General features: G+C 35.1%; 1 protein-coding gene across 2 annotated transcripts in view; it reads right to left on the bottom strand.

The window, feature by feature from the left end:
* Nucleotides 1-858: 858 nt before the first annotated feature.
* SNX7 (sorting nexin 7) overlaps nt 859-13,059 on the bottom strand; it is a gene marked incomplete at its 3' end in the record, with an annotated part of 86,333 nt that continues 74,132 nt past the window's right edge. For both annotated transcript variants that reach the window (XM_080692648.1, XM_080692649.1), the window contains one exon: nt 859-936. In XM_080692648.1, the coding sequence (XP_080548774.1) occupies nt 859-936 (78 nt within the window). The remainder of the gene's footprint in view (nt 937-13,059) is intronic.

The following is a 13,059-nucleotide window of genomic DNA, read 5'->3' as shown; positions in this document are numbered from 1 at the left end:
TAATAAATGAATGAGAGAATATGCTTGGTAAGCACTGCATGTCTGAGAAAATAAGAACGAGATATGAGTGGTGAATAGGATGCAACAAAACATACCAAAAAAGAATATATTTACTGGTAGGAATAACATTGTATAAAGATCTCTAATCAATAACTCAAATAATAATTCACAAGTATTTTTGAAACTTGATTGTAAAAACTAATAAAAATCAATATTTAAACAGTTATGACCTGTTTAATGTTAAATAATATTTATATACTTGCTTCACATTCTTAATTTAATGAAGCAGTATCTCAAAGAAAATTATAAGTGAATATATACTTGCTGACACATGCCTAAATCATATTAGAATACATTCAAAAGGCTTGAAATACAGTAGTAAAAGAATACATAACACCAATCATTTCATATTGTTTTTTATTAAAATTGAGTCTTTACAACATATTTAAAATGTCATGTTCCACAACCATTTATTTAAGAAAAAATCTCTATATGCAATTATTGGCACATAAATTTAAGAACATAATTAAAATTAAGCTAAATCTTTTTTTCTATCAATATAGATATATATCATCTATATGTTATAGGTCTCTATACACAAGACCTATATAGAGTATATAACATAGATCTATATATCTATATAAATAGGTGTGTGTGTGTGTGTGTGTGTGTGTGTGTGTGTGTGTCCGTTCAAATTCATGTCAATGACCTGGAATACCTGAGTTTTCAAGTTGTTGGTTTTCCAGAGAGTACAAAATACGTTTCATCCACTTTATAAAGGGTACAGCCAATCCATAAAGAGTAACTTTGGTTGATAGATGCTGTCTCCCAAAGAACAAACAGAAGCCCTCAGTGGGATTAAAGTTTATCTTCAGAGTCTTCTTCCAAGTGGAGGTCAGTCTGTGATGTCAGGAATGATTCCCAGGTAGCAAGGCACTGAATAATGGAAACACACCAGGAATAGATCAACAGCAGTTCATTCTCAGCAGTAAAAAGATGAATAAATCCTCACACTTGAGCCTGTAACAGTCTCCCCTACTCATCTTCTCCTATTAGCTTGCTAGAATCTCCGTCATTTTCTATGTATTTTAATTATTAATGAGGGATGTTATCACTACACAAGAGAAAAGTATATTAAAGGTAAGGTAAAAAGACTGTGATGTGAGAAATGTATTGCTTTGAATCTCACTATGTTATATAATTGCAATGCATCAATAAAAGCATAGGGGTAAAAATAAGAATATTAGATTCATATTTTTATCTGTTTTTAAAACAAGATTAAGTGGACTATTTTGCTGAAATATTTCCCTATTATCCCATTATTAGGAGAGAAAGCAGCTTAAAAAGAGACAATATTGTAAAGAAATACATTTGAAATTTTAGGTAAAATGGGCCAATTTTTCAAGAGGCACAAATTGTTAAACTCAATTCAGAAGAAACAAACACATAACCCACTGGTGACTTCTATGACACACATATGGAAGAAGTCATACTAATTTTATACAAACTTTTACAGAAAGCTGAATACATAGGAAAACTTTCCAACTTAAACAAAAGGCATTCAAAGAGAACAACAGACCAATTTTACTCATAAACACAAATGCAAAAGTTCTCTATAAGCTTTTATCAAACCCAATTCAGCCAGCTATATATAGAATTATATACAACCAAATGGGGTTTTCCCAAGAATGTTAAGTTGGATTAACATTAAAAAAATCAACTAATGGGCCGGGTGTGGTGGTGCTAGCTTGTAATCCCCACACTTGGGAGGCGGAGAGACAGGAGGATCGCGCAGGTTTGAAGCCAGCAGCGCTGGTTTAAGAGACCCTGTTTCAAAAATATAAAATAGGTCTGGGAGTGTAGCCCGGAGGTAGAAGGGCTTCGAGGAACCCCAGTACCACCAAAAAAATAAAAATAAAAATAAAATAAAACAAAAAAATCAACTAACATAATTTACTATATTAAATGTAGTAATATCTCAACAGATACAAGAAAAACATTTACTCAATTCCAATGTCTAGTCCTGATTAAAAAAAAAAATCTTCATGCCTCTACTATCTTGTACCCCATTAAGATGTATGACTACAATGCACCAATACAAAAAAAAAAAAATCTAAAAAAAATCCGAGCAAATTAGAAGAACTTCCATACCCACAGGAAAAATATCTATACAAATCCTATCATTAATAACATATGCAAACATGCCATAAATAAACTGTTATTAATATTTTATTTTCAATGCCAAGAAAAAGTAAATAAAAAATTGGCTTTATAAAATACAAATCTCTTTTTACCAAATTTCACTGATAAAAAGAAAAATAGAAATACACCAAAGAATAGCTTCAAAAACATCTATATACAATGTTTACAAAACAAAGAAAAGTACTAAGTCAGGTTAGAAGGGCTGACCCAGACACAGTGAGGAGAACTTCATACTTGGGGAGAGCCCTTCTTTCCCTGCAAGTCTGCTGTCTGTAGAGCTCTTTGGCCTCTTTTCTGCAAATTCACACCTAATCTAGTAGTTTTAAGCCTGCAGAACAGCCCAAAGCCATCAATGCTCAAAAGATTGCACATCTTTTTGATAACTCTGCCAAAGTATCACTTAAATAAATGTCTGAACATCTTCAATATAAAGTTCCAAATGAAATTCTAAGCAGTTTTCTGTGTTTAGAATTCCTGTCAAATAAGTGATGCACATTGCTCCAAAGATGGCATTGGTCCTCAGGTGAACACATTTCCATCTCTGCCATATCCTGCTTCAGCTACACTAATAAAGGCTGTAAGTTTTCCATAGCCACGCATGCCTCCTAATGTTGGGATTTAATAGATTCATTTCTTGTGTGTGTGTGTGTGTGTGTGTGTGTGTGTGTGTGTGTGTGTGTGGTACTGGGGATGGAACCAAGGGGCATTCTACCTCCAAGCTTCATCTCCAGCCCTACTTTTTATTCTTTATTCTGAAACAGGCTCTCGCTGAGTTGCAAAAGGCCTCACTAAGTAATGAGGCTGTCCAGAAACCTTGATCTTCCTGTCTCCACCTCCCAAATGCTGGTGTTACAAGTGTGTGCCACCATGCCCAACTTTTAATAAATTCATTTCTAAAGTAAGTACTTAAAAGGACAGTGAAATATAATAAGAGATGAATTAATTGTTGAACCATCTCCTTACCACCTCCATATTAGAGAGAACAAAAAGTTTATGTATTTTTAAATACTAACCATTATAGAACAATTAGCTAGAATGTAACAGCTGTGATATACTGATATGACTATTTGGTCAGGCACTATAACGATTGCTTTATATATCACTTTCTTTACATCTCACAATGACTATTATGAATCCTATTTCATGGGAAAGAAAGCTGAAGCTTAAATGATAGAAGTGCATATGTAATATTATGAATCTCAAAAGTGGCAGGGCCACTGTGTTACTAATAAACAAAATAAAAAATAACCAATCTCTTGAATTCACACCATAATACATTTAAAAAGTCACTGGCCAATAGCACAGGCTGCCTTTCTTTTACAGAGTGAAAGAAGGAAATTTTTGGAAAAAGAAGTGAGTATGAATATGTATGACTACAGAGGCATCAGGTTGATCAAATTTTAGGAAAGAGTATATACAATGGTTGGATGTACAGAAACTGATTCCCTTCATACCTCTTAGAGATTACTTATTTCCTGGAGCACATATATCCTCTGAAGATGACTGAATTAATACATGCCAGGCAAGTGGCTCATGCTCAGTAAATGTAGATGACTACAGTGAACGAATGCATGGAAAGACTGATGAGAAAATGCTGGGCATCATGGAAGCTCATTTTTATCTCTGAATACTAATGACTTGCTATCCTGATTTCTCTTGCTTTTTAAACCTACTGATGTTAAGTTTTGCTCTAAAATCCTGAACCCCATTGAAATTGATGACTAGTAAGTTCTGAGCCTGTAAAGACATGTTTTGACCTTGAACTGTGCAGCTTCAGATGCTACCAGATCTCTTTTGGAATCTTAATAGCAGATTTTTTTTTATTAACAAATGTATTTACTTAACTGCTCCTCCCCACCAATATTAATATTCACCTGAGTTACCTGACATCTTGCCCATATATCAAACCAATGTATATAAATCTCATTTAAAAAGGTGATCTTTAACACTTCTTAATTTTCTTCATTCTTTGAGTATGAAAACTTTCTGAGAATGAAAACCCAACTAAAAACTCCAGAAATAGAGTGTTTATAACACATAAGCAATTTACTTCAATGACCATCCACAAGGTTCTATATTATAATTGAAGAATATAAAGAATCATTAAATCAATAAAAAATCTTAAAACCTAGCATGAGACTTGCCTTTATTATAAATTTAATTTTAATAAGTTTTTTTTCTATTAATTTGGCTTTGTATTGCTATTAGACAAATTTTTCCCATTTAAAATCCATAATCCATGAAGTTAATCTATTAAAATTAGAGTGACAAGTGAAAATCTCCAGTATCACTGCTGACCTGACCTTGAGTAGTGTCATTCAGCCCACATTACCTTGGATTCTCATGTTATCACAGAAGATCATGACAGGAGTTCTACTTTCATTTTGAATAACATCATCATTTTTTTATTCACACTATTTTTTTTAAATTTTTTCTGGGCTACACTCTCAGACCTATTTTATATTTTATTTGGAAACAGGGTCTCTTAAGCCAGCTGAGGCTGGCTTCGAACCTGCACGATCCTCCTGTCTCAGCCTCCCAGGCGTGGGGATTACAAGCGTGCACCACCACGCCTGGCTTATTCACACTATTTTGATACAACAATCCTCTGATGAAATCAGGACATTCCAGTTTGAGGATTCTCAGAGTACAGTGATACTCTGCTTCTTCCAGTGATCCATAGGAAACCACAGTGATGCTCCTTCTCACTTAATGTAAAATAAGCCAATAAATATGCTGTAGATGCTCTTACCCAGGAGGTAGGGAGATGGAAAAGCAAGTTCATCACACTTCCTACTTAACTGAGATCCAGTACATGTTTTCCCCAGGTAGCCCCAGTTTGTACAAAGGCCAAACACTGCAGGCTCTCAGTGAGGAGGGACTCAGAGAGAACCAGCCCCAGCCCAGCTTAAAGGATGCTCAAGTGGGGGCCACACTGCATGGGAAACAGACCCTTTCACTCTTACACACATACATCTGAAACCTACTCTAATATACAGAGATGGAATTCTTAGAAAATTAAGTCTTAATTCCAAGACTTTTAGTTTTGAAAAATATATTGCCATTCCAGCAGAGGTGATGATTACATTTTGTCACTAGAAGAGGTAAATGTCTCTTTAGTACTTATAATTGGGTAGTAATTCCACAAGATGTGATCACATCTTGTGGAATTACTAAAGAGTAAACGGTGATCACTAAAGAGTAAACGGTGACAATAATGTTGTTACTATAGAAATAATGTAGCTACACACAATTGAACTTTACTCAGCCACAAATAACACAGTTATATCGCTTGCAGAAAAATGCATGGAACAGGAGACTAGTATGTTAAGCAAGATTAGACAGTCTCAGGAAGTCAAGGGCCCTATGTTTTCATTCACATGCTAGAGAGAGATTGGAAGACAAAAGGGTCTTCAGATAAATAAGAAGACAGACTAGTGGAATGGTAAAAGGGGATTTAGGGAGAAGAGGTCAGGAGGTAAAAGGAGAGACTTAATGAAGGAAACAGTTCAAATAATGCTATGCTCATATATAAAGTTATCAATGCCAATTTTGATATTAGGTATGGAGAAAGGGGAGAGAGCAGGGCGGAATCTGGAGGGAAACACACCAGGTTCTGTGTGGATGTGTGTTTTTATGAATCTCCTTCTGACTCTAGTTATGATACAGAATTACAATGCACCAATAAAAATAAACTGATAAATAATATAGCTTCCTATGGAAGCTTCCACATTTAAGAATCAATGCTCTTATATTCTCAGGGTTGTGGGGCTTGAGGAAGTTCTGTCCCACAGTGTGACTTCAGGCACACCTCTTTACTTCTCTAGGACTATTTACCTATTTATAGACTAAGAGGTTGGGACATACTTATTATGTGTGTCCATTAAGTTTATTCCCAAACTGAAGCAGAATATTTCCACAGGCTCAGCATGGCTGACAAGAAGGTGGCAGATGAGATCAAGAACAATTTATAAATTAGGCCTCCTTAGCTTGACCCAGTGTAGAATGCTGTCAGCATGAAATTTTTAAGTATCAAGCCGGGTGTGGTGGCGCACGCTTGTAATCCCCGTGCTTGGGAGGCTGAGACAGGAGGATCGCGCAAGTTTGAAGCCAGCCTCAGCTACTTAGTGAGACCCTGTTTCCAAATAAAATATAAAATGGGTCTGGGAGTATAGCCCGGAAGTAGAAAGCCTCTAGGTTCCACCCCCAGTACCACCACCAAAAAATAAATAAATAAATAAATAAAATTTTAAGTATCTGATATTAATGAGGTAATTATCATTACAAATTTCTTTAAAAGATAAAATTGGTATTTTCACATAAATATTTATAATATTGAGAAATATTTTTAATCAGAAGTAATTAATTATTCAATTACTTTGGTACTTGGGATGGAACACAGAGGCTTTCTACCTCTGGGCTAACCCCCAGACCTAATTTATTTTTTATTTGGAAACAGGGTCTCACTAAGCTGCTGAGGGCTTCAATAAATTGTTAAAGCTGGTTTAAAATGTGTTATCTTCCTGTCTCAGCCTCCCAAGTACAGGGATTACAAGCATGCGTCACCACACGGGGCTCAGAAGTAAATTACCATGACTACTATGAGCCTACCATTACTGAAAATTTATTATGTGTCAGACTCTGAGTGAGGTGCTTTTCATTCACTCACTTTGCAGCATTAAAAATGTATTTTCTCTATTGGCAATTTCAGGCTTAAGCAAAATTAGCAGCTTAAGATATATGTCAGGTAAAACTCGTGGAAAAAATATGTATGAGTATTAAAGCTTAAAAACAACTAATATTTGGTAACTTACTGGGAATATTTAATTTGTTGCTTAGACATTTCTTTCATCTTCAAATATATTTCATTATATTCATGTATATACACATGTATATTTTAATACCCAAACAAATCCAAGATGAGCAAGACACTATTTTTAGCACATTTTAGAAGAGGATACTGATGCTCCCTGAAATAGAGAAGAGTCCTCAATATATCACTTTACTTAAAGTCAAAAGTTATGCCCATCCAAAAAGTTCTTGTGAAAATATTAACGTAATGTGTGGTATCTCTGACAGGTAATGCCAATAACCTGTTCATGAAGACAGCTAACAGGAAATGTAGTTCCATCTAAATTGTCACAAAATTCAAAACTAATAAAATTCGATCTATGTATCTCTAGGGCAACAGAGTAAGATAACTAGAAATCTGCTTAGAACAATAACAATGATGCTTACTATAAAATTATAAAAGCCAAACTTTACCATTTATTTCTTTTAAAACCAGAAATTCCAATTTTAAGCTGTTGAGTCTTTTCTTTCCTCCACTAATCTCAGAGCACCTTTTTACAGAGTACTGTGATAACTACCACTCTCTCAATAAACTAGCAATAGCAAATAAGACTGAGTTTCCCCTTAATATTTTAATGTCTCAAATGAACTTGGACATAGATTGTATCACACATATCTGCAGGAACACCAAAATTCCAATTTGTAATTACTTAGCGTCTGTCAAAGTTATATTTAAAATTAAGTAAATGAATTGCGTAACATTTTAGTAGTTACTTTTTTTTTCTCACCTAAACTTAAAATGTTAAACACTAACGAAAACTTTCAGTTTTCAAAAAACTCAGTATTTTGAAATTCTGAAATATAATTGATTCGGAAAGAAATCAGAGATGATGTTGCCAGATAAAAGTAATGTGTATTATTGTGGTAGAGCTCAAAATTATTTATTGAATTTCATTTGTGGAAAAGTCTAAATTCGGCTTCTGAGAAGCATTTGCCAACTTGCAATTTTAGAACTATATGTAAATTTAAAATAACAGGATTTGCATATTTTTTAATATTACTTTTCCATATTTCTGGAGAATGCAAGTGGTAAGTTTGCCCTTGTAAACACTACAAACACATGACAGCAACGGTGAATGTGAAAAGACTCATTAGCTACAAACGCCATCTTGTGGTCTATTTATTTATTATTCTGCAGCATTTTTTTCTATAGCCGTTTACCTCAAAATGTGATAAAGATAGGAGCCCTAGATATAATTTATTTTGTCCCTCTCATTTTTACAACATGGGCACATATATGGCTCCCAATTATGAGGGAATTGACATACGGACCTAAATTTGAATTCATACTCTTTGAACTTAATCTATGCCCTCTCATCACTGTTTCTGAATTATAGAAATCCAATGACATAAAGTTTGTCCAGTTTAATAATAGACATTTGAAACACCAAGCTTATGTTTTTGTTTAATAAGACAATGAAATATAACAAACCATAAAGAAGGGCACACTTATCAAAGCACATTGTTTTAAAGCATTTCACCTAAGTGTGCTAATTTCATTCTCCTAAAGACTTATGAGGGATATTATGGATGGGCAAAGGAAGATGTATCAGTATCTTCATGTGACAAGTGAGCAAATGGGTAAAGAAAGGAAATAATTCAATTATAATATTTAGTAGTGGCATTGTGATATCTAACTCTAATATTTTATTAGTAATCCCATCTTCTTTACTCAAGATACTACATATCTGATTAGGTATGCCTTGAGTATAAGTTTAAAATAATTTATTCCTTTTATAATTTCCTTCTATTCAAATCCTTGATTGACTTAATTTTACAAAAAAAATGAATCTAGTCCAAAGAAAGGGCAGACTGACAGGGCTATGGTATAACTTTCCAATTCAGACTTAAGCTCAACTTCATCTATGTAGTTACTTGAGAAATAATCATAGTTAGGGATATAGGGGAGTGGTGAGAATATTTTAATAGAAGTTTTTATTAAAGCAGAAACCTACAAAGCAATAATCTTCTAGACTTATACGAGACATAATTAAAGAGTTCTACATCTATATAGAAACATGAGCAACAGCTATGACTTTTGAATATCTAAGTTACAACAGAAATCATCATTTAATTTTAATTGTATATTTCCCTGGGTTTAGTTTATAATTATTACTTCTTCATTTATCCAAATTCCTGGTAACAACCTGTCAAACTGAGAAGGCAGTTTTCTGGCACCTGTGGTAGCTAATCTCCAAGGAAACATCACTCCCTACCCCTTACAGTCAACCTTAAAATAGGTTACCATAATAGTCTCCAGTGAGCAGTCCAAAATGGTTTAAAACAAAAAAATTACCTACAGTTTATTTTTGGATGCATAATTAATAGCAACTCCGTACTCAGAAAGTAAGAAGACAACGTTTTAAGCTCCTAAAATAGCCTGATGTGGTGGTGCATACTTGTAATCCCAGTACATGGGAGGCTGAGACAGGATGATTGTCCAGGTTTGAAGTCAGCCTCAGCTACTTAATGAGGCTCTCAGCAATTTAGTGAGACCCTGTTTCCAAATAAAATAAAATAGGTCTGAGAGTGTAGTCCAGAAGTAGAAAGCCCCGGGATTCCATCCCTAGTACTACACACAAAAGTAAAATTAAATAAAATTTAAAATTTAAAATTAAACTCCTAAAATAAGGTTATTCCATCTCTGATTTTCTTGCTCTGTTCTTTTTTTTTTTTTTTCTTCTTTTTTTTGGTGGTACTTGGGGTGGAACCCAGGGGCTTTTTTCTACCTCCAGGCTATACTCCCAGACCTATTTTATATTTTATTTGGAAACAGGATCTCACTAAGTTGCTGAGAGCCTCACTTAAGTAGCTGAGGCTGGCTTCGAACCTGTGCGATCCTCCTGTCTCAGCCTCCCAAGTGCGGGGATTACAAGCGTGCGCCACCATGTCTGGCTCGCTCTGTTCATTTTTATTGTGTACTTAAAGGTCCTTTTTAATGAGAATTTGTTGTTGAGGTCCTATTTGAAGTAAGAACTGATTGCTTACCAAAAAAATAATTTCCATGACAGATGATAAAAAGAATGATTCATCATTAAATAATCAATAATGTTGACCTCTTTATTAGAAATACAAGAGTAAAGCTCCTAGTCAATGGATTGTCCTTTGATAGCATTAAGATGATGAAAATCTGATATTTTTGCTTAGATAAAGATGAAGGTACCTAAAGGGACAGGTGCTTCACACAGAAGTAGTATGATGTAGCCTAAATTTCCTAATCCATACATTTTTAGGTTTCCAGTAAGTGCCTCCAAGTGGTAAGAAAACAAATCATGTGGGCACAATGGATGATAATGTGGGTGATGTATTGAACATGTCTATGCCTGGTGGCATCTCAAGCAGGTAGGTGTGTTTGCTTTGCTGGAAATCTAACCTGCACTTAATGAGGATCTCTTCAATCCCTGTGTGTACAATGTATTTGAGCCATTCTTCACACAGGACCCAAAACACTGACTGCTCTTCTCTCAAGGACTGTTTTTAGCACCATCAAGAAATTTTTCTCCCTGGGTCCTTGTGTTTAGGACAGGCTTTCGGAACTGTTATGATGAGTGATTATAAAGAGAAAAACATCCTTAAATGTGTTCTGAAGTCACTGTCTTGGGTAACTTTGGGTTATTTCAGCTCTAGCCAACCTTTTATTTTTTTGTGGTACTGAGAGTGGAACCCAGGGGCTTTTCTACCTCCAGGCTATACTCTCAGACCTACTTTTATAATTTGTTTGGAAACAGGGTCTCACTAAGTTGCTGAGAGCCTCACTAAGCAGCTGAGGTTGGCTTTGAACCTGTGTAATCCTCCTGTCTCAGCCTCCCAAGTGCTGGGATTACAAGTGTGCGCCACCACTTCCGGCTTTAGCCAACTTTCTTCTTTCTTTTTATGATAAGGAAAGAAGGCTTAACTTTACAGAAGGAACTCTAGGCTGAGACAGAAGGATGGAAGGTTCAAGGCCAGCCTCAGGAACTTAGCAATACCCTGTTTTAAAATAAAACAAGATAGCCGGGTGTGGTGGTGGCACAGGCTTGTAATCCCCGCTCTCGGGAGGTAGAGTCAGGAGGATCGCGCAGGTTCGAAGCCAGCCTCGCTGGCTTAAGAGATCCTGTTTCCAAGTAAAAATATAAAAAATAGGTCTAGGAGTGTAGCCCGGAGGTAGAAGGGTTTTCAGGAACCCCAGTACCCCCAAAAATAAATAAATAAAATAAAATAAAACAAGATAAAATAAAATAAAATAAGGTTAGACTAAATAGGCAGAATGCCCTTTGTTTCATGCTCCAGTTTAAAAAAAAAGAAGAAGAAAAAGAGATGGCCAATGTAAGAACAAAAAATAACAATTCAATATAGACCATCCATTATGGCTCTGTCCCAAGATTTTGAAAGAAATTTCAGATATTACTTGTCATTCCTTAGGCTGAGAACTATGCTAAACAACTCTATCTGGGTAAATCCTCTATGACTCCCATATCAGGTGATTGTGTATGGTGTATGCTGGAAATTACAGAAGAAGTTAGCTACTTTGGAAGCAGATGTCCTTTCTTCAGTATTTCCACCACTCTGGGGCTAAATTTAGTAAATATACTATTCACCTTGAAAGAAAATTGGCCTGGATAGAAGGTGGTCTGTCAATCTTCCCTCTAGGAGTCAGTTTAGAATTAAAGGCTTCATTTGGGGCTTTGTAAATTCTGGTTTCCAGTTGGCAAAGGTAGGGCTCTTGTACCACTCATTGACAAATATACCTAGTTTTCTCTTTTTATGGAAATGAATATTTTTGGTTTCATCTCTTCAAATATTCTAGGGGTGTGTGTGTGTGTGTGTGTGTGTGTGTGTGTGGTGTGTTTGCACAATCATTTCAACTTATACTTTCATTCTTTATGATGGAAAAAAGCAAAATTAATGAGGCAGCTCTGTTTTCTCAGTTTTTATTAGGGATTAATTTTATTATCGAATATAAACTATATATCTATATATCTATATCTATATCTATATCTATATATATATATATATATATATATATCTGATCTTTCTACCACTCTGGGAAGATTATATACATATCCATACATATACAGGCTTCCAGTAAGTATATGTGTGTAAATTTATAACATATATATACACATATTTATATGTAAAATATAATCTTCCAGGAGGCTCCTCATACCCACTCTCATTTGGCTCTGGTACTGCTGGGAAGTTCTTTACTTTCCCCCACACCTCAGTCCCTCCTGCAAAGTGCCCTCCCTGACTCGTCCTGTTCTCTCCCGCACTCATCCTGACCGTTCCCCTTTCATCTTGACTGTTCACAGTCCACGGTCCACAGGTGTAATCAGGCCTCATTCTTTATCTGCTTCACGCTTCACTTTTCAGAACTGCTCACTCCTCTCAAGTCCTACTTTCTTTTAAAGTCTGTGACTTTGAAAGTATAACTAGCTTTTCTATAATTTTTCAAGCGCTTTACTAAATTCTAGGGAATATAAATGAAAATGGCCAAGGCTTCCTTCCTTTGCTTACACCTCCCAGATTTTGAAAAAGTTACTTTCTCCCTAGGTTAATGGCATGTAGACGTGCCAGTTCTCCTTCACTAGTTAGAATGAGGCTATGGAGGCCATTCTCCTCATTGCTTCTTCCAACAAAGTTAATAGTTTTTCTGATTTTTAGCTTCTAAAAGAGTGGAATTTCTGAGAGAAATACGAATGCCACCCATCAGAATCTTCCATAGGCAACAGTTTTATAATCACCATCAATAAAAATTAACTTCTTATAATCAGAATTATTAGGAGCTACCCTAACTTGCACCAGGGTATTTTCTAGTAAATATTCACAAAGTCTGCTAAGTGTCCCAAAGTATGTAGAATACACTGACTTAAAAATAATTTGTGAGAATTCATCATTTTCCCAAATAAAAAGGTATGAATTTCTAAATAAAACCACACTTGAAGAACCGTCTGCATACTCAATGCCTACCCACTACTTATTGCAGAAAAGAACTACTGTGAGATCTACTTTTTCAATTTACTTTGA

This window comes from Muscardinus avellanarius (assembly GCF_963383645.1).
Source record: "Muscardinus avellanarius genome assembly, chromosome: 3".
Lineage (NCBI taxonomy): Eukaryota > Metazoa > Chordata > Mammalia > Rodentia > Gliridae > Muscardinus > Muscardinus avellanarius.
The sequence above is the reverse complement of the archived record's forward strand: the minus strand, read 5'-3'. Positions and strand labels throughout refer to the sequence as shown.